Source organism: Tachypleus tridentatus, chromosome 10, assembly GCF_004210375.1.
Source record: "Tachypleus tridentatus isolate NWPU-2018 chromosome 10, ASM421037v1, whole genome shotgun sequence".
Lineage (NCBI taxonomy): Eukaryota > Metazoa > Arthropoda > Merostomata > Xiphosura > Limulidae > Tachypleus > Tachypleus tridentatus.
Genome location: NC_134834.1, coordinates 75,553,441 through 75,576,946, shown reverse-complemented (window position 1 = coordinate 75,576,946; position 23,506 = coordinate 75,553,441). Strand labels below are relative to the sequence as shown.

Here is a 23,506-nt window from a genome sequence, read left to right as displayed (position 1 = left end):
ATTCTCTGAGTAACTGAGTTTTGAAATAAATCAATAGAGATTGGACACAATGTACAGAAAATACAATGAGCAACACAGCACCCACATTCCATTCTGTGGTATTTAAACTAATTTTCTTTCCAGCAACTAGACAAAACTACTGAATACCAGAAGATTTGGTCATGATTTTATTACAAATTAGTCCTGAGTAACCAAATTTATAACAAAGAAATAGAAAAACTAGACAACTATACAAAAATACAATGAACAATCTTTATTATTCACAAACAAAGTGTGTGCATACAGTTGATTGGACTCGTCTAGATCTTAAAACCACTTTCTCTTTCTCGAGATTTGTAACAGCTTATGTAACTTAATTAAGGTAATATGGTCAGATTTACCAAAAGTGACATAAGCTATCAACACAACTGTTCTTTCCCGTTTGGAAATAAAGGAGTTTGTAATCTCAAGATATCACCAGATTTACAACTGGAGAAAATTATGTTTTAACATTCATGCAGAAGATGCAGCTTTACAGCCATATACACACACAAACAGACTCTTATATGTCAAGAGAATTACAAAGAACAAAGGTAGTTAGAACAAAAACAACTTTATTGAGCAAGTGTTTCTAAATACAGCATATTAAAATAGCTGACAAATTTTGAAAAACTCTAAACTGAAACAAAAAAATACAAAATACACAGTACACCTGCATACCATAATCATACAAACACAGAACTAAATATGCAACATATTTATTATTTCAAAATAAATATTACGACTTAACAAGAAGGTTGACACTTGATATAACAAAACATAATTCTCTCAGAGCCTTTTTTAAAAAATGAACACAAACATACCTGATTCAGGCCAAGGAACTGATGGACATTTTCAGACAAATATACTAAATCTCCTTCTTCAGACAGTATTAAAAGAAATCCTTCAAGAGCCTTCAAAACAGTCAAGTCCCAATTTCTAGCAGCATTGGATGGAAAGTGTTTCATAACTTCTGGATAAACCAACAATTAATACTTTATTACTTTTGTAGTCAGTATTCTAAATACCCATTATGAGATTGGTGAATTTAGTTATAATCAGAGAAATATGCCATGGAACACAGAAGCAGATTAGCAACTGAAACATGACAAAGTTGTAGTAATTACTACCTAGCAATAAAAAACTATAACTAATTAATAATTACACTTAAGTTATCATATCGACCACTGGTCATGATAATTATTGATATCTGATCACCAAAAACTCACTCTTTGAGAGGAGAAAAGTTTGGTTATTCACAGATTTCACAATGACAAAATACATGAGCTTCTCAAAGTCAAAAGAAACAATGCTTGTTGATATACATCTATTTGCATGCACACTTTAGGCATCACCATGAAAAATGCTACTAATTATAGAAATTATTTACAAAAAAATTTGTTTCAGATGAGTACACTGTGATTTATATTTCAAGTTAAATTAAGTAATCTAACAGGAACATAAACTATAGCAAACACCACACCACAGATACCTTTTTAAACACTGATAATTCTTCAAGTCCAAAGTAAAATAAAATGCACAGCACACACACACTTTACTGCAAACATAAATCTGATATCTTATTATTCAAAATCACCTCCACAATTCTAACATCACTTTTAACATCTGATCAAGTTTTCATTACAGTTATCAAGGTAAAATTCTCAGTTACTATTATACCATGTGAAAAGTGTATTACAAGCAAGACCTAAAATACAATAAAAGTATTTCATCACAGAAGACATGGCACTGATTTGAAAGTAGTTGCCATTCAATATTTGTTGCTTTGAAAAAGGTCTCTGCATTTCTTTCCCACCTGCCATCATACTGGCAATTGTGGAAAGAACATAATTGGGTATTTTTAAAATTGACATTGAGGTAATTTAGTTAATATGGAAGAAATAGAAAAAAAAGGCCACAGTAACTTACCAAAATTCTTGGAATAGCTCCCCCTGCAAAATATTACTGCCCACCCCTGTTTTAGAACAGTTTTCTAGTATTTCTTAACTGCAAATGTAGAAAATTATTTTTATTTAGAATATTTCTTTATACCTACTTTTGAACTAACAGGGATGACAGCTAGTACACAGTACCCACTGTCAGCTTGGGAGCTACTATATTTTATTTGATCAAGTAATAAAATTTGGCCACTAATCTTACAGAACACAAATGGCCCCAAAGTGCAGAACAGATTTTTTGTGATAACAAGACACAAACTATGAATTCTCAGGTTTTAAATGTAAGCACAACAGCCACTAGGCCACACTGTATCGTTTTTTCTCATCACTGAATTGGAACATTTTGTATATCTAACAAGCTATGTGGTAGTCAAGTTAATTAATAAATGTAGTAGATTACACATTTTTATTTCATTAATATGTGTGAGAGTTTGAAGTTTCAAATCTTTCTGAAACAGTCCATAAACTGAAAAGCCTTAGTAAAGTGCAAAATATTACTAAAGGATTGGGAGATAAAATATTGTGAATTTGAAATATAAGGACATAAGCACATTTAAAAAAAAAAGAAATAAATTTTCTTTGTATACAAGCAATTATAAAGGATAAAATAATAAAATTCTTTTACTCTGACAGAAAAATATTTCATTACACATTTAGTCTAACCTAATTTATAAAGTTCATGCATATGTAACATATTTAATTATGCGTAACTACTTCTCCGTAAACAAACAAGTTCCAAGAATGCTAAAGTAAACCTAACACTATAAAAGCATATTGAATAACAATTTCAAAACCATTTGACTGGTGCCCATTTGTACTTTATAGCATACAGACTTAATGATACAAAGTTGGTGTTTGAGATATTTGCTTGTTTCTAATTTTTGTGTAAAGCTACAAAGAGCTATCTATATAGATATCCTTAGATTAATCTTGTATGATCAAATAACAGGATTTGAACATCACTCTTATAGCACATCTATAGCTCAAAATTGCAGAAAGTTGTGCAGTAACAACTCATGTTCTGGGAATGTTCACAGTTTGGGCATACCAAAAACTGGGCCACAACCAGCCCTGGTTGAATTATATTCTAACTTTGCTAACATGTATATAAAACTTCTGTCATATATTACATAATATATTGTACTATCTACTTGTTTTGTCACAAATATACACATTCATGATGCTAAAGTTGTTTTGTATTTGTTCATAGCACATTAGCATCATGAATGTGTATGAAATATTATATTTGCATTTTAAGAATCCGTGGTTATTTCTAAATCTGATACAAATATGCACAGAATATTAAGTAATGCAGATTTTGAGAAATGATAAATGTTTCACAATTGTTTCAAAGATAATGTACAAAAGTTAACATTTTCTTAAACTGAAAATATATGTCCTATGATACTTATCTCCTATTATACTACAACTATTACTCAACTGCTATAGTTTCCTTCCTTGGCCTTTCTAAGCACTGTCCTGATGATGGAGCTGTGTGTGTTTTATTCAACTTGATGAAACAGAATTCATCCAGTCTAGAATTATGAACACTCATCTTCACTCCCAAATGTATAGGTAAGGTAAATTCCACTTTTCCCAGGAATTACAAGGACAATGTGGAACAAACCATGCTTAACCAAGAACCTGGAACCTGAAATGGGACCAATTTGAGTTTGGAGTTAGGAGGAGACAACATACTCTTCTTTGAACAATTTACTGAACCAACAGTGACAAAAAAGAAGGTCAATGCTCAAACCAATCCCATAATCAAACATTAAATCTGAACCAGTATTATGAGTAGCATTCCATGTATGATGGTGTATCTTCTACCAAGAAATGAGGAAAAAACTATCCAGGTTCCTGAGTAGGAGTGCTCCTACTTTGCTATCTTCTTCAAGAAGACTCTCTTGCTCCACTAGCAGAATATTAGGTGTATGGGGGTATATGGAAGGGGATGGAATAATGCACACTGGAGAGTTCTGAAGAACAATGTTATGGAAAGAGTGCAGATAGGTGATGCCAGTTCCCTTAACCTCTAAAATTTTGCAAACTAATCCCAATGTAACACTTCAAGGTCTTCATCGGATATAACAAGAAATTGGGATGCAAATGGTCATAGAAGCAAGAAACAGTAGTCAAATAAATTGATGAAAAAGATCTAGGTATTTTAGGTAAGAAGGACACAGGTAGAATGATAAAGCATCCTGTGCATATGCACTAGAAGCATCTCTGATTGGCAACATCCACATGCCAACAGCAACAAAAATAAACCTTAAGAGAAAGGTGATACATGGTACATATGGCTAAGGGCTTGAACAGATGTCGAGAAAAACCATGTAATATCATGTTACTATCTCAGTTAGGGAAGTGAAACGGTCACTGGGACAAAGGACCTGAAATGAACCAAGGAGGTTGAAGAGTACTGTTTGTCTTGATTATCTAATAATAATCAACAAGGCCAACTTATTTCAGGGAACTGTGAAAGATGTAAAACTTTATCAAAGAGACAGACCAAAAAAATGAAGTGGGTTCAACCTCCTCACAATACACAATTGTCAATATATGTATGTGCTGCTTCTGTTGATAAATGCTTACTGCTGGCCTATGCAAAGACTGACATAGACACATGGTAACCTCAGAAGTTAAACCCTGATGCCATGCAAAGAACTGTACAATTTCCATGCATGAAGCTTGGGGTTCAAAACAACTGGATGTTTAATGTCAGATTGTGGCTGGTGCAACAGAGATGGCCAAACAGGTGGGCACACCTGAAGGTACTGCACTAGTGGAAACCAAGGTTCAGCCAGCCAATCTGATGCTATCAACATAACTAGACAAAAAGTTAAACAAATTAGAGCTAATACTCTGGGAAACATATGTATCAGTGGGAAGGCATAGAAGTGTAATCCCATGCAGTCCTAACTGAAGGCATCTATTGCCAATGGCTGAAGATGAAATACTGGGGACTAAAATGCCAGTAGTTGAGTGTTCCAATTTGAGGCAATGCAATGATCATAATTGTCCCAAGCCTAGATCAAGTATAATGGAAAACCTTGTGCTGCAGCATCTATTCTGTTGGGAGAATATAGCTGGGTTGAGACAAGTAATTAGCTACCAAATTCATCACCCCCAGAATATGGCAATTTAGTAGGATGACATGATGGCAGAAAGTCCAATAAATAATATCCAAGGTTTGAAAACAAAGAGGCCTGGACAAATTGCCCTGTGAAAGGAAATGTGATGCTTCACTTTAACATTTCCAAGGTGGTGTGTATCACATTTCCCTTCACAGGGCAATCTGTCCAGGCCTCTTTGTTTTCAAACCTTGGATCTTATTTATTGGACTTTCTTCCATCATGTCATCTTACTAGCTTGCCATATTCTTGCCTCTTAATAATTCCAGATCTAGAGAGATCACCCTTTGAATAGCAAGAAGTTCTAAAACATCACACAGGAAAGCTGTGTTATCTATCCATATGCCCTGGAATTCTTGACCAGTAAGTTATGCATCCTATCCTGGAAGTGAGATGTCCCAGAAGAGATGGATCTCTGGATATGATGGTGGCATAGGAAAAACCATTTTAGTATTGTGCTGATCTTACCACCACTCAAGATCAAAGATGATCCTTAATTAGCCTGAGAAAAGCAAAATCTGGGTGTGACATTCCACAGGTGATGAAAAGGTACCAGTAATAACCAGTTGTCCATGTAATGGTGTGTGTATGCAGGCATAGAGAATGGAAGTGATAAGAAATGTTTTGTACAATTCAGCAAGACACCTATTATGCTGATGCTAGTCTGAAGAACAAAGTTGTGAACTGCAGCACCTGAAATTTGTGCACAAAACAAAGATATCAGTGGAACAACTCCACTAGAAGAACATGCAGATAAGCATCAGAAACATCAAAATTAATTGTCTAGAGTCCTGGTAAAAACTACCAATGCAAAGTCAGGAATGACTTCATTATGAATCTTAAATGATCTAGAATTTGATGTATATGAAAAAGTTTGATGACATGATGCCAATTTCCTATCTTCTTGGGCACAACAAACCAACAGGAATGAAATCCTAGAAGAACTGGCACAACTCCCTCCAATGCCCCTTAATAAACAAATCTTTAATAGCTCTGAAACAAAGTTCCAAAATCTGAGGATCTGCAAGAGGAGGAAACACTATAGGTTTACTGGATAATGTTGTTGAAGATGTGAACTTAATAACTGAATAAATAACTAATTCTGATGCAAGGGCCTGTAGTACCCATGGATCTATGGTAAAGGTTTTCCATACATACAGAAATTCTCAGACTCAAGTCCAGACAGATCCCAAAGGCATATGATAGTACCATCACCTCTTGTGGCATTACAGCCAAGCATAGCAACCTTATGGATATGAACAAAATATATTCTTCGTACCAATGGACTGAGGGGTGACATCAGGGAGTGAGACATTCAAATAAAGGCAAAATTATGATACCTTTGCAAAAAAAATAAAGAAAACTGAGAAACTATTAAAAATGGAGATGAATGCATACAGGTGATATCAATTCAAACTCTGGAATGCTTGCAAGTACCAAGAGTCAGAGAAAAGGCAGACCTAACATGTCTCCAGAATATCCAGGATTGCCCACAAATGTAGCCTCAGAGTTCCCAGGAGAAACACCACCAGACAGAATACAGGTCTCCATCTCACTATGAACAATGTAACAAACAGCCTCAACTGAAAGTGACTCGCATCCAACTCCTGACTGTTGAGCGATGCTAGATATATCCATACTAGAAAAAGTAAGCTGGAAACTCATGCCACATATAAACGTTTTTTTTAATGAAAAACAAAAAGATAATTCGAACAGTGCTCAAAGTATTTCCAACAATTAGAGTACAGAAAAACCTGTTAGTGAAGGCTTTTTCAAGAAGTGGAGAATGTCACAAGACAGATATCATCCAGTACAGTTAAGTAGGAAATAAAAACTGGAGAAACAAGAAAAAATCAATCCAATGCTTTGATGGGAAAAGAAATGAAACTATAGCAGTTGAGTAATAATAACTGTGTGTTAAATTACTCATTTTTATTTTTTACTGCTGCACTTTCTTCTTTTATTAATCAAACACATACATTGATAAGTTTGGTTTGGTTTGAATTTTGTACAAAGCTAATTTGGCAGTGAAAAACTAGAGGAAAGGCAGTTAGTCATCACTACCCACCACCAACTCTTGAGCTACTTTTTCACCAACGAATAGTGGGAGTGACTGTGACATTATAACTCCCCCATAACTGAAAGGGCAAGCATGTTTGGTGTGATGGAGATTCAAATCTGTGACCCTCAAATGATGAGTTGAATGCCTTAACCACCTGGCCATGCCAGGCCTACATTTAAAAGAAGGACCTTGTTCACCTTGAACAACAAGGATTATAATAGAAAAATATAACAGATGAATAAGAACATCTTTGTTTTATTCATGTAAAGCCATATGCTCTGTTTACCAGAGAAAACTGAACTCCAATATTTTGATAAAGCACCAAATATAAGAAACCTAAAGAAGGTTTTGTTTAGTTTGTTTTTAATTTTGCAAAAAACTACACAAAGGCTATCTGCACTAGCCATCTTTAATTTAGTAGTGCAAGACTAGAGGGAAGGCAGCTAGTCATCACTATGCAGCACCAACTCTTGAGCTACTCTTTTACCAATGACTAGTGGGATTGACCATCACATAACACCCCCATGGCTGAAAGGATGAGCATGATTGGTGTGATGTGGATTCAAACCCATGACCCTCAGATAATGAATGGAGTGCCTTAACCACCTGACCATGCCAAGCCAAAAATGAAGGTACTAAATATGTAAGTTAAATAAATATCAGGCCATCAAGCCAATTATCAGAGTATGGGAGGTTGGTAGGAAAAATATATACTCAAGCAATAAACCCATAAGAACTTCACAACACTATACAGTGTTTCCTTTTATAATAATATATACATTATGACTGGGTCACAAGTTCTGGGAATGTCTGTAAATATAAATATCACAGCAAAAACCTCAAGTTGTTTGTTCTTTCTTCTAGTTCTTTTTTATTACACAATAACTTAACAAATAAAACAATGTTGTCAGCCAATTTCACTGAGGTGACAGTTTCAAACAGAGTATCTATTTTTATAAGTATTTTTAATAACTAGTGGTAATTTTAAAAACCACAATTATAGTGTAAAGAATGTTATCATTACCTCCTAAAGTTACTTTTTTTTTTCTTTCAGAGAAATGTGGCATTCTTTAAAAAGCACAAGTACAGGGTGAAACAAGAATTACTAGCAAATACTAGTTAAACATTAGATGTTACAAATGGAACTTCACTGTATTTACAGTTTGGTTCTTGGTTAGAAATACAGCCTTTCTATGTCTATTGAAACACTGCATTAAAAAAACCCAAAGAAACAAGTAAAGAAAAAAACTTTTCAGAAACAGATGTTAATGTAGGGATAGATAACATCAATCATTCAAAAACAATACAAACGAGACAGTAGGGATGACATTTGCGTTATCTCTAAATAATAACACAGGCAAGAATTAATATACAGCAATATTTATATATATATAAATAACTATTCAACCACAACTGAGTTTAATTTATTCTACTTTTGTCTATTAACATTCTACTACACTGTATGCCTGTGCCATTATGTAGGGATGATGCAAATGCCATCCCTACTATCTTATTTGCATCATTGTTTTTGAAGTACTGATGATAGCTATACCTATATTTATTTCCTTTTCTAAAGTTTCTCTTTACCAGTAAATAATAAAGTGGTATACAAATAAAATAATGTTACTTTTATATGTTAATATAACAAAACGACACTGATAACTTCAAACTGCAGAACTTGTGATAATACACAAAGTAACACAGACAGTGAATTAATAAAAACAAACTTTACCATTTGAGGCTTTAACCTCACAATTTTCTCATGTTCCACAAAGGGAAGGAAATCTTAGTAACAGTAGCCCCCCCCCTAACTTACTACAGGTTTCTATATATACAGGACCTGAAGCACAGCATTAAACAGCGTGTAACAGCTACACAAAGGAACAGACAACCTGACTTTCAGAGATAATATTCATTGAACATGTTTACACTTTTCATAAAATATTTTTATCTGTCAAAAATCTTCATGTGTATGTGTATACATACTTTTGAAACATTAGATCATTTTTAATTGTTTTTCCAATTACCATTGTCACCTTTGCAATGCTTTATATCAAAGGGGGTGAAACTCAAAAACATCATGCACACTTCTTCCCAGTTTTGCAAGAAGTGTTGAAAAAGAAACACATTTAAAGATATATGGTAGTACACAATAATGACTTTAGAGTATTACACACTAGAAAAAAGGGTACCAAAAATAATTTTAATGTACATATTTTCATTTTGCTATTTGATTTCCTTTGCGTTTAGTTTCAAATCCTGTCCTCTTATAGCCATGGGTCTGCTTATTATATTTTATTTTGAAAGGAACAATAAAATGTCTTGAGTTGGCATGAATTTTTGAGGATTGGCCAGGTAACTGGAACCATGCTGATATCTTTATTTCACTTTAATATAGGATATTTAACCATGATGAAAATTTACAATTTCCTCCTTTAGTTTTCTTATATTTAGTTTTACTAGATATCAATATCTTTTATTATAAGAAAGATCCTTATTCTTCTGAAGTTTGAAAAACTGATGCTGCAATATGTGCATTGTTCTTTTTTCACTGGCAGGTTCTTTTAAATCATCTGGTGAAGATGACAACACATTCAATTCACCTATCATAAATTATTTCTTTCTTTAACATTTCTATAAGCCTGTACACTTCAACATTGTTGTAGGCCTATGTTACAAATAATATTCAAACATTTTTAACAACACTAAAATAAAAATCAGATTTTATATTCAGAGGTACTCAACAAGTTAACACCCAGATCCAAATACTTGCAGGAAAACACAATGACCGATTCAATTCTCTATCATAAAACAGTGCTGAACATTTCCCAACTATCTTGTACTGTTTACCTTTGTTTTTATAAGAAAATCTTTAAATTATCATTTTTCAGGCATTTTAGGTCTATCTTACTATCATGTACCCTTTAACTAACATAAAAATTACAATATTAAAAATATAGCTTACAATAGCATATGTAGTATCAAATTATTTTATGATAGCAACAAGCTAAATATATTTCACTGAAAAAAAAACTTACTGCAAGCATAAATACAAAACAATGACTAAAATTAAACAACTTTTATCACACAAGAAACTTTTTTCCTGGCTTTCAAGATAATCTGAATAAAAATAAAATCAGACATTTTAATCTAAAATACGATTTGTTGTTGAATATTGGTTATACTCTCCAATAAGAACACTAGTGAAAAAGAAATACAAAAATGATTTTCCTCTTTTCTACAAAGATTGTTTACATAATCTGTTTACAGAATTAGGCTTCCAAAAGAGTACAGTAAACTCTCATTGCTTCGAAGTCGCTAGAACCGAATATATCACTTGTATCGAAGTTGTTGACTGGTCCGGCCAACTGTCCATATAAATACATAGTAACAAAAGCCCCTTGAACCGAACTGCATGTATCAAAGTGTCGGCTTGTAACGATGTGTAATTATAGTCCCTAGGGTGTGAAAAGCATCAATATTACATCCTTTGTATCGAACCAGGTACGAAGATATTTATTTTTCTCTTCTTCCCTAAATTGATTGTCACCGCTGCCGGCTGCCGACCACCCGCTACGCCGCTAGCAAGTGCAATTAGTCAGTCTCCGCGCAACAATGTGTGGTGCCACCATCAAAATCTTACACTTGAGAAATAGCGGACTGCAGATGGGGTAGTAGATTAGCCTAGCAATGTTTTTACAACAATTATGGTCAATAACACTTTAAACCCCTCCCCGCCCCAACTCACCCGCCCTCCAAGCAAAAATTAGCTTAGATATAAAATTTTCAGATTATGGCTTGAGTAGATTATGCCTGGGCAGCCTGCATGCTGTGGCCTATAAAAGGCTAATCACAGTCAAATTAAACAGATCATTAATCATTGATCATGGCGAAGCGCAAGCTTGTATCGATAGAAACTAAAATTGCAGCAATAGAAGAAGTTGAAAAAAGTTAAAACAAAACAGAAATAGCAAAAGCATTTGATGTGCCTCTGAACACTTTGTCAACATGGTTGAAAAATAAAGAGGCCATATTGTCTTCTCGAGACAACTTTTGTCCCAAGAGAAAACGCATGCGAACTGCAAAATATTCTGACCTAGAAGCGGCATTGCTTCTGTGGTTCAAAAATGCTAGATCAGAGAATGTTCCTATCTCTGGGCCTCTTATGCAAGCAAAGGCAAAAAAACTTGCTGATCAAATGGGAATCACTGACTTTTGCATGAGTGATGGGTGGTTAACGCGATTCAAAAAAGACACGACATTCAATTTCGTACGATCTGTGGCGAGTCTGGTAGTGTAGAACCAGAGCAAACAAACCAGTGGACATCAACAACACTGCCACGCCTGCTAGAAAACTACAGCCCACAGTATGTCTTCAACGCAGATGAGTCTGGCTTATTGTTTAAACTTCTGCCAGACAAGTCTCTTGTTATCAAGGGAGACTCCTGTCATGGCGGGAAGCGAGCGAAGGAGTGGCTGTCTGTTTTGGTATGCGCCAATATGGACGGCACCGAGAAGCTTCCTTTACTTGTCATAGGTGAGTGTCAAAAGCAGGTAAAAATATTTTCCTGTGTTTTCTATAGAAGTTGTTATTTTATGATTTTCTTCAGATTATTGACATGTAAATGTTTCATTTTTAATTTCAAGACATTAACCATGTACATTTTCTTTCTCTTTTTTTTTTTTAGGAAAGGCAGCAAAACCGCGTTGCTTCAAAGATGTCAAAACGCTGCCAACACTATACAAAGCCAACAAGCGAGCTTGGATGACATTAGATCTATTCACCGAGTGGCTGAGAGAACTTGACCGAAAGTTTGTGCTGCAGAAAAGAAAGGTCCTTATTATAATTGACAACTGCCCCGCCCACTCCAACCCCACTGGACTTAAGGCCATCAAGCTGGTGTTCCTGCCTCCCAATACCACAAGCAAGACACAGCCCATGGACCAAGGCATCATCGCCAATCTAAAACATCATTATTGCACCCTACTGCTACAGCGTCTTATTGATTCAATAGACAATAAAAGTGTTTTCACTGTGACTGTGCTTGAAGCCATGCGACTGCTACGCTCTGCCTGGTCATTGGTAAAGCAATCAACCATAGCCAATTGCTTCAGAACTTGTGGCTTCTCCTCTCCAGAGCCAGCAGAAAACAGTGAGGACCCCGAGGATGACATACCATTGGCCCAGCTCTTGACACGGCTGAATGACACTGGGTTTACGGTGGATGGCACAGCAGAGAACTACGAGACTGCTGATAATGATCTGATCACTAGCGCGCCCCTGACAGACAGTGATATTGTGGCCATGGTGCAAAATAAACAGACACCAGAAAATGGCAGTGAAAGTGAAGATGACGACAATGAGGAACCCCCCATCCCAACACATTCTGCAGCTCGTGAGATGTGCCTGCAACTTCAGAGATATCTTGAACACCAGGCTAACGCAGGACAGTTTATCTCTCAATTAAACATGATGGAGCGTTTTGTGACCAAGTGCCTGAGGGACAGCAGTTCGCAAAAAAGCTTTGTGCAATATTTCAAGTGACTCCAGTAAGACGTTCTTGCTGGTGTTTGTATCCTGTACATTATAATTACATATATCTATATTATGAATGTTATTTTTTTTACTTTTTTTTTTTACAAGTGCTGTTAATTGTCCTTTTGAATTTCATTAAATGTGTTTTAAGTGTTTACACACGTGTGACTTCTGAGTCTTTAATCCAATTACCGGTACTGCAACAGCCGTCAGTTATAGGGCCTACCATTACCAGACTTGGCTAGTGAATGAAAAAAAAAATCCTTTTTAACGAACTTCTTTTGTAACGAACAATTCTCTTTGGTCCCTACGACTTCGTTACAACGAGAGTTTACTGTACTTTTATTTGTGAAAGTACTTTTATATATATACTCATCAAAAAAAGAAACGCAAAAGGCAAAATATGAGACAAATTGTTAACAAGTTTATTCCGGGTAGTTCTATATGACATGTGTGAAACTTTGCACATTCACTGCTGAACATCCAAAGTCTGCAAAGGCGAAGTTCACGCTCACTAGGTGAAGTTTAACGTCACTCAACGTCTTTAACGAGTATGCCCCCCGTGAGCATCAATAACTGCTTGGCATCTCCTGCCCATGGAAGCGATGAGATGACGAACCACATCCTGTGGAATGGCTGTCCACTCAGCCTGCAAAGCTGCTGCAAGCTGAGGTAGAGTCTGCGGTTGAGGTTGTCGCCGTCTCAGACGTCGGTCCAACTCGTCCCAAAGATGTTCGATGGGGTTTAAATCTGGTGATCTGGAGGGCCAGGGAAAAACGTTGATGCTGTGGTGTCTCAAGAAGACAGTGGTGAATTGGGCTGTGTGAGGACGGGCGTTGTCATGTTGAAAAATGTCGTTGACGTTCACCATGATGGGTTGCACATGGGGCCTAAGAATCTCGTCCACGGTTGCGTACGGTCTGATTGGAAATCCTACGCAGCCCTGGTATGGTTGAGGCAGTAGACGTCGCAGTGGTGGTCCTATCCCGAAGGTGACGTAACCAGATCGTGGACGGTCACAAGTTGATCCATGTTGTTGGTGACGATTTCATAGCCTTGTGATGGTGCTTGGGTGGACATTCACAACTATGGCAACATCTGATCGAGATTCGCCTGCTTCCAAGCGACCAATGGCGTTGTTGCGTTGTGCTTCAGTCAGTCTTGGCGTAACTGTATTGTGTGTCGGTGGCTTAACACTGAGCTATGAAAACCGAGAACCTGTCACTTTTATAGGGATTTTGCACTTGCAGAACATGCAGATCTCTCAAACAAAATTATTGGACACGCATGCGTTTTGGCAAAAAATCCAATGTTTTCCTCCGTTTTCAAAGTGCACAACTTTTATTGTCATTTTGGTCTGACAATCAGTGCCTTAACACGTGTAACATCACATACTCTGAGCTTGTAACGTTATTACATATATTTCTCTTTAAAATAACAAAAATATCCCTTTTGCATTTCTTTTTTTGAAGAGTATATATATATATCACCTAATGAGGACCAAACTAATATTATTAAGCAAGATGTATCATGACACCTAAAGAGGCATAATTATACTGTAGCTACCATTTGACCTCTATCACTCAATAGTGACAACAGAATTCAAACTGTAAAAAAACAACTTGAACAATGTAAAATTTCTTTCTTTATACTGTAATAAAATCTTTTAAAATCATTTTAAGAAAACACCATAAGTATAATGTCACAAGTTAGAGTTAAAAAGTCCTTAACACTTAAGTTCAGAGCTTAAAACATAACCTATCTTTTTACATTCATGCAAAAACACCACCTGCCTCTTAATTTGAACATTTGTTAACATACATCACAATTGATTTAAATGATACAACATAGATGTAATTAAATAAAATTTTAAGCATATAATTTATATTGAGGATGTTTAGTGGTACAATTTAGTTCATGCATAGCTGAATACTTTTTTTAAAGTTAATACCTGCAACAGGGTTAAGGAGTTGTCTGATTCTTAAGTAGCTGATGGTTAACCGCATGAGTGAAGCTTTATCTAACTGTGAGCAAGCAAAAGGTAACTGACTTGCAAGCAGAGAGTAAATTTCAGTTTCTTTACTTCGTCGACTACGGGCAGCATCACGTGACTTTTCTTTTCGTTTTTCAGAGTTTCTGAAAAAATAATTTAAATAGCGCTGTTGAAAAGCAAACACCAAGGTACTACAGTTAAAATATATATAAAATATCATCATATCACTAAAATGATTTTAACATCCATCTTTCATATACTGAAGTAAGCAAATGGTATTGAAAAAAAAACAGTAAGATTAGAATTGTACTGGACAAATAAGACAAGCAATCCCTTATCTTATAAAGTTTATATACTTCAGAGAAATTACAGTTTATTGTTTCATAACCAAGACAACAGAAAAGCAATTAGATAATCAAGAGTTTAAAATGTTGAGTTTAGTTCGCTTGCTACAATGGGCATAATATTTCATTTTTATGTTTCTTAAAATTGAAAACAGATAACATATACATGTCAGCAATAAAAACTACTGTACATGAACAAAAAATTAATTTTCCCCAAATATTATCTGAAGTTATCTTGTTCTTTCAGAACAGCTATTGCCAAACATCTGTAACTTGGTCAAATTTTATAACACCAAAATAATACACCCTGATGTTTGAAAGATGCGCACAAGGGCTGTTAACAGCTTCTGTAAAACAGTACACAGAGGCTGGTTGGTTGGGTTTGGTGTTTAATGGTGCAAGGCAACTAGGCTATCTGTGCCAAATAACTGGTAAAAAGTTAAAATTAAAGTATTATAATTCATAAAAGGAAATTAAGGTAAAACAAAACAAAGTTTAATTTTTGAATTAAAAACATAAATAGCATTAAATCTAATTTTTATATCTAGTTTACAGTATTAAGAGAAAAACTACAGTAATACAAATTGTAAAGGACTTCCTGTAATTATCATAACTCGCCAGGAAGACTAGCGGGCGAGTTGAAAAATCAGCTTTAGTCACTTGAAGTTGGACATTCTAGTACTGGTTTTGAGTTATTTGACATAATGGTTATTTTCAGAAAGAAAAGTAATACAAGTTTTAAAAGACTTGTAGCAAAATTTTAATTATTATAACTCGCCAGGATGTCTAATGGGTAGTTCAAACGTCAGCGTTAGACACCTGAAGTTGGACTTTCCAGTGCTGGTTTTGAGTTATTTGACATTTCGGCCATTTTCTAATTTCAAATCAAACTAGATATACTTTGATTCTTTAAAGAGAATCACATTAAAAAAGGTCTAATGTATAAATTAAAAAACTTAAATAGCATTGAAAAGAGTAAAGGCTTTTAAAAAACTAAAAATATTTCTAAGGTGGACAGTGTCACCATCGCCAATAACAGTCTAATGTTCAGATAAACCTTGGGACAAAACACTTAAAATGGTGCCATCATTGAGAGTCATAACAATGCTAAGACAGTAAAATGTGGCTTATTGTGACCGAGTTTTACACAGACAATACAAAGGTACATAAGTCCAAGATAAAAGAAAACGATGAGTTAAAAAACTGTGACCAATGTGTAGTCTAGTTAGGACAACTTCCTCTTTCTGATCCTTATGGAAGCAAGACTGCCAAAGTCCAGAGGGTTTTATTTGGAAAAGCTTGTTTTCACACTGCTCATTCCAAATTGACTGCCAACTGGCATGGAGCCAAGCCTTGAATACAGGACCATAATCCATGTATGGAATAGGTACAGCAGTGATAGTGCCAGAGCAAACAGGTTGAGAATTAAGTAAGTCAGTATAAATAGTGCAATTTGAGTACTGCTTAGTGATCCAGGGCAATAGAAATGGTGTACAGTTCAACAGTGAACAAAGAAACTGTAGAGGGAATTCTGCACACAACCCCTAAACCACAACAAGCCATGGCAGACCCCACAGACTCACCTGATTTCAAACCATCTGTATAAACAGGGATAGAAGAATGGTTTGAAAAATGTTCAGCAAATAACAGACAGTATTTCCAATCCAGAGTATCTGCCTTTCTCAGATGACTTAAAGAAAAGTCACATTTGGGGACTGTAATAAATCATGGTAGGATGGGCTGACCAGCGGATACAGCAATGTTATCAAAAGACAGACCCAATTCATCCAACCGACATCTGGATACGAAGGCCAGAAAGGAGCAAAGGCAGATCATCTGTTCCAAAATAGTATGGCCCACTGAGGAAGGAAAACACAACCCCAGGTGGGATGCTGTGGTAAGGATCGAAGTTTTGAGCATATGGTAAAGACAGTTGCAAATGGTAGAGGTGTGGAGGAGGTTCATGAGACTCTGTATGTAAGCTTTGAAGTGCAGAAAGCCCCAGTGAAGGACTGAAGTCCCTGATGATGAAGGGGTCCAGCATCTTCAAAGCTGAGGTTCTGACTGAGCCATAGACCAGTGACCCATAGTTTAGTTTCAATCAAAGAGCATGATACATCTTTAGCACAGAACACTGATCCACTCCCCAAGTGGTGGAAGAGAGGGCATGGAGGATGTTCAGAGCTCTTGTATCTATCTGACCCATAGCTGCTAGATGTGTGGTATAAAGGTCAGCTTATGGTCAAAGATAAGCCCCAAGAACATTGTCTCAGGGACCACAGGTAGCACAACTTCACTGATACGGAGGTTCAGGATCAGAGTGAATACTCCATTGGCAGCAAAAGTGTATGCAAACGGTTTTAGAGAGAGAGAAGTTATACCTCATATTCGACGACTGATGAAGGTCGTTGACATACAGCCTGTTTGCAACAGTAAGAGAGAGTTGTTCAGTGATAGCATTAATCTTTATACTAAAATGTGTGACACTCAAAACACAGCCCTGAAGGACTCCAAGTTCCTGTAGAAAAGAATAAGAAAATATCAAAATCACATGAACTTGGAATCGCCTGTCCATTAAAACATTTTTAATAAAAATGGGCAAATGGCAACCTAGCCCATATAAGTGGAGGTCTTGCAAAATGCCATTCCTCCATGTTGTATCATAAGCTTTCACAATGTCAAAGAATATTGATACAAGATGTTGTCATTTGAGAAAGGCTTCTCTGATTCAAGTCAAATAAAGTGGTCCATGGTGAAGCACTATAGTCAGAACCCATGCTGGGGTGGCAAGAGGAGGTTGTTTGATTTAAGAAACCAAACAACACAAGCATTAACCAACCTCCCTAAGGTCTTACCGTAACTGTACGGCAGTTTGAAGGAATCTTAGGATCTTTCCCAGGTTTAGAGAAAGGTAGGACAATAGCCTGGTGTCAGACATCAGGAAAAGCATTCTCCTGCCAGATCTGGTTAAAAAACAATCAGAAAAATAGCAAGAGAAGCAGGAGATATATGGTGCAGCATTTCATAGTGTACATCATTAGATCCGAACAATATACTACCGGACTGATGAAGGGGCAGTTTGAACTCCACCAGTGTAAAGTGATAATTATAGTCACAGAGACGATCAGCTTGAAAGGAAAGAGGTGATTGCTCTGCCCAAGTATAGATGGCTAAGAAGGTGGAGGAGAAAGCAGAATTGCTAGATACCTGGCAAAAGCTTTCACCTAGAGTATCAGTAATGCTCCAGGTATTAGCTACTTCTTGGCTAACAGAGAGCAAGATCAAGATGGGGACAGAATTATATTGCCCACTGACCTTTTGAATCTTGTCCCATATGACTTTGGAACTGGTGACAGAAGATATGCTGGTTGTGAACTTAATCCAAGAGTCCTTCTGGCTTTGATGTCTTACCCACAAAGCATGTATACAGGCCTGCTCCAAAGTGATGCAGTTAAAGAATGTAGGATACCTATAAAAAAATATCCCAGGCCCATTTTTGAGCTTTTCATGCCATGTGGCAGGCAGGATTCCAGATTCCACCACGGACAAGGATATCATGGAAAATGTGTCGAGATTTTAGAAATAGACCTAAGCAGCTGCCTGTATAATACAGTCAGTTACTGCTGCCACTCAGTCATCTACTGATGGCTTACAGATAATGACAGGATCAAGTTCTGGAAGAGCAGTAAAAGAGGGCCAGTTTGCTTGATCCAGCTTCCATCAGGGCATGCCGGTCAGGTTGCATTGACCACGACCAGTCTCTCTCAAAATTATAGGAAAATGATCACTGCCTCATGGGTTATTGTCAACTCTTTATGAAAAGTGGGAGAATAGTTAAGGGGAGCAAATTGAGAGATCAATAGCAATAAAGGACTGACTAGGCACATTAAAATAAGTATATGAATCAGCATTGAAAAGAGAAAGGTTGTGATCAAAGAGCATACGCTCTATGGAGCAACCTCTCCCATCAATATCAGCACTTCCCCAGAGGGGGTGATGTCCATTAAAATCCCCCAGGATTATAAAGGGAGACAGCAGCTGTTCAACGAGAGCATCAAGGTCTGATTGATCATATGTCTTTCCAGGGGACAGGTAGAGAGAACAAACAGTGATGGTATGACCCAAGGAAACATGGATGGCTTCAGCCTCCAAGGGTGTGTTGAGAGACAAAGACAGGGTCGGCACATGCTGATCAACCAACAGTGCCACCCCTCCATGCACTTGTCTATTACACAGCCTGTCATTTCTATACAAAGAAAACTGCCAAAAGGTAACTGTATCAGCAGGTTTCAGAAATATTTCCTGTAAGAAAAGACATACAGGATGGTACGAAGCAATCACTGCTTTGATGTCATCCAGATTAGAACGTAAACCTTGAAAGTTCCATTGTATCAAGATGGCCATTTTTATTTATGTGTAGGCAAATTGGGTGGAGAAACCTTGTGTTTATGACCATGCCTTTTTTCTTTATTATCTTTATTTGAGATTGGTCTGTCGGTCTCCATGGATCCTATCTTGGATTGATTGGGCAGGTATTTGTTGTTGGAAGAGGATTCCAGTGACTGAAAATATGAATGAATGATCGTTTTACATCTTGGCATGGGAGAAGAAGTTGTACCCAAGGAAATGCCCATACCTGGAACCAAAGGAAGTGAATCTTAGGGTTTGCTGGAATGAATGTTTGGGACAGAGATGGGTGTTGACATTGATTCATCAACTTTTTTAACCATGGAGGTCAAAAGACTTTTTTGTATGGTTTAAGAGTGATTCTTTTGGAGGCACAGAGAGATCTGTCTGCACTCCCACTGTAGTACTGGAACAAAGTGCAACAGCATACGTCCAAAATGAAGCGGTGAACAGCAACTTTTGAGCCTCAGGGTCAGTAATGTTTAGAATTGTCTTCAAATGCTGCACCTCTTTTTCTTCCAACCATTTAGAGCAAGAATGAAATTAGAATGGGTGAGAGCCATTGCAGTTGACACAATGAGGGTCTGTTTCACATTCACAGACATTGTGGTCCTTGCTACCGTAACGAGTACATGTCAAGGAACCACAACATGTCTTTGAGTGATTGAACCACTGACATTGGAAGCATCCGAGAGGGTTTGGAATGTATGGCTGTACCTTGCAATTAAGATAACCTGCCTTGATGGTGGCAGATAGATACAGTGATGTAAATGTTAAAATGAAGACACTGGTCAGCATCATAATTCCAACTTTGTGAATGGAGATATGCCTCACTGCAGAAACTCTATTGGTGAAGAAACCAGCAAGAATCTCTCACTTGGGAATGTTCTTCAAATCCCTCTCAACAAAAGCTCCTCATGACAAATTCAAAGTAGCATGAGGTGTAACCTCAACAGGTATATCTCCACTTGCTTTTAAATGCAAGAGGAGTTCACTGTGTTGAAATGTGGATGTTTCCACCAATGTTACCAGATCGAAGCTTTCTGACTTTGGAGAGCCAGAAAGTCCTTCTGGTCCTTTTTAAATGAAAAAGGGAAACATTTGCCCTAAAGGTTTGTCTGAAAGAGAACGTAGCATAAGAAAATGAGGTACAACAGGTGTTACAGATGTTGAAGATTGCTGCTCAGAATCTTCAAGATGTGATTGTTCACCTATGGACAGTTTTTCACTATTTTATTTAAGTTTTTATTTGGAGGATTCATAATAAAAAGAAGAATTTTTCAGTGTCCACTGACCCAACCCACCATGAAGCCCTATGAAGGGATGCACTACAATGCCAAACAAGGACACTGCAGCAATACCAGGATTTCGTGAGCACTATACCCAAACACCAGGATCAGATACAATGTCTACAACACTTGTTAAGAACATGCAACACTGGTACTTGACTGACCCTAGCCCAAGGGGACCAGCAGATTGATCCTAGGGAGGCTGCCTGTCTATAGGAATTCAAGGCCAAAGTGGTGTGTTTGGGTTGGACCCCTCAACCACCAGGATCCTCTCCTCCCCTCCACAGGTCACCACACATGGCAAACACATGGATGGATGTTTAGATCCCAGACGAGGTTAACTGAAAGAACAGAACTTTCTCTGGAAGGTCCCTTCATCATGCACAGAAATCCACACTGAGGGGACAAAGGGGCCATTAGTGAGATGATGCAATATTTCTTTTCCTTGTTAACATTACTAGACAATAAAAGTTAATTTACATTGACTTAATTGTACTGTTTTTCTATTAACTGAACCTATAGTCATGTTTCAAGGGCAAAGAAAGGGCAAAAAGCACAAATATTATCTAGTATATTAATCTGATGAGTAAACAAAGCAACAATCAATAAAATGTTTATATCCAATAAAATTGGAAACATTATAATGTTACAATCTCCTTAACATCTGGCATACAGCATCATGACTATAACCATATGGTAATTACTATTATGTAAGTTACAAACAAGAGAAAAATGATAGTTTTTTCTATACAAGGAAATAAAACATCACTTTCATTATTTATTCAAAAAATTAAATATTAAAAGCAAGTTCACGACTTATTCCTTTTTTTTTATGTCTCCATAGAAAATTGTTTTAATCAATAGAAGGCTCTCCAATACTGCATGTTTTAAACTAAGGCTTTGGTCAGTAAACATCTGGAAAAGGTGACTAAACCCTGGCTCAATGATGTTATTACTGGACCTTGGTCAGAACACCATTTCCTTCAGCATACAAACATTCTTAAATTCCTCTCTTCCGTATGGTAGCATACACTCGCAGAGATCCTTAGTTTTAACTCCAATTATATAGTTCTTAAACATTTTTCTTAAATTCTTTATGCTGTTCACTTATTTCAGTTTTATCAATATAATCCATTTTAATGTATCATAAAAATGCTATTCAAGTAAATTTAAACATTCAATTTCCCAGGTGGTGTTATCTCAGTTTGCTGGATCTATCCAAAACCTACTTTCATAAAGTTTACTCTCAAATAAGGGCAATTTTGATTTAAGACAATCCTTGTACACTTGGAATGATTGTTTGTCTACAGTTTTCTCAGCACAGTCTACACTGTTTATTGGACTGTTGTTCACTTTTAACAATAGTGTTTTCCCTGTTTTCTTTTTCTGGTATCCTACTTTAAACAAAGTGTGCATGAGATGCCAGAAATCCGATTTCATTTCCAGTTCAAGTTTGAACTTTTTCAAAATATTTTCCTACTATGTACTTGAAATTTCTTCCCTGAATTCCTATAGAACATCATTTGCTTTTTATACCATAAGCAGTATCTTGCACATAAAACGTTTTATTTTTAAAGCTGAATTTACAGAAGAAAATATGCATCCAGCACAATTTTGCTGTACAAGCAATATTTTGTCAGAAAAGTAATCTTTCATCTCTCTTTTTTTTTTTATAGCCCATGAAATTTAGCAGATACTACTCTCTCTTTGAAACTAGAAAAGAAATTATCTTTTGCTTCAGCAAAAATTACCCACTTTGCAGTAAATGATTTACTCCACAATTTATGTATGCAGCAAACCATGCATCATGCACTTAGAGAAAATTAAAATGTTGCATAACAAATCCACTGGAAATTGTCTCAAAGTGCATTTTGAACTTTCCAGATTAGTTGAATAAGTAATACATAGTTGTTGTCATGTGGTCTTTGACTTTTGCAAATGATTTAAATATACTATCTCTCAATGCCAATTGAACTCTATGAGAAATGCATTGAATACCTAGAAGACAAAGGTGACTGCCATTTTGCAATTTTGTTAGCTACTCATTGTAAGCTCCAATATCAGTATCAGTTGTGGATGACACAAGCAGGCAAGTGTATTTCTTTGCTAGAATCGAAACCTTTCCATCACTTCTGAATATGTCATCAACACTCTCTCTTTAGATTACTTATATTTGCATAACCAAAGTTAGTAATGTCCTGTAAGGCAATATGGAACTAAAAATAAACTAATATATATTGCTTGACTATTCTAATGAAAATCAGTTCTTTTTAGTGCCATTTTTTTTGTCTGGCTTCCAAGACTAAGCTCTACAAAAACTACTGCTGAACATAAAACCACTGCCACTTTCTCAGGAATGGCTTCTGGTAGGGGAGAAATTCTTCCAGTTCTCAAAGGTACTGAGTACTGGAATTTATGTTTTTAAAACAGTATTGGTACCAGGACTTACTGAGCTGCTTTGTCAACTTGTATATTTACATTCAGATTTTTATTTTATTTCTCAAAAACAGGTCCACTTCACCCAGCTGAATACCTCTATAGTTTTCTCTTTTTTTTTTTTTTTTTTTGAGAATTTTACCCCTGCAATAAAATAATAAATTCTTTAACTATACTGGCATTATCAAAATTTTCAATCAGTTGTAACCTATTTTGTTTTTCCACTTGAACTAAAGTTCCAAATGCTAAAAAAAGGCTGCCCATCTACAGCAAGCTGTTTTAAGAAGTTTTCTGTGTGTTTCCTTAGTTTGTGCATGCAAAGCTACATT

At 36.2% G+C, this 23,506-nt stretch overlaps 1 protein-coding gene across 2 annotated transcripts in view; it reads right to left on the bottom strand.

Moving 5' to 3' along the window:
* The window catches only part of LOC143229605 (uncharacterized), a 108,893-nt gene that overhangs the window by 50,053 nt on the left and 35,334 nt on the right, over nt 1-23,506 (bottom strand). The window contains exons 2-3 of one of the 2 annotated variants that reach the window (XM_076462167.1): nt 14,660-14,844; nt 843-991 (exon numbers count right to left, since the gene is read on the bottom strand). In XM_076462167.1, the coding sequence (XP_076318282.1) occupies nt 843-991; nt 14,660-14,844 (334 nt within the window). The remainder of the gene's footprint in view (nt 1-842; nt 992-14,659; nt 14,845-23,506) is intronic. The other variant, XM_076462169.1, reaches the window with a different exon arrangement.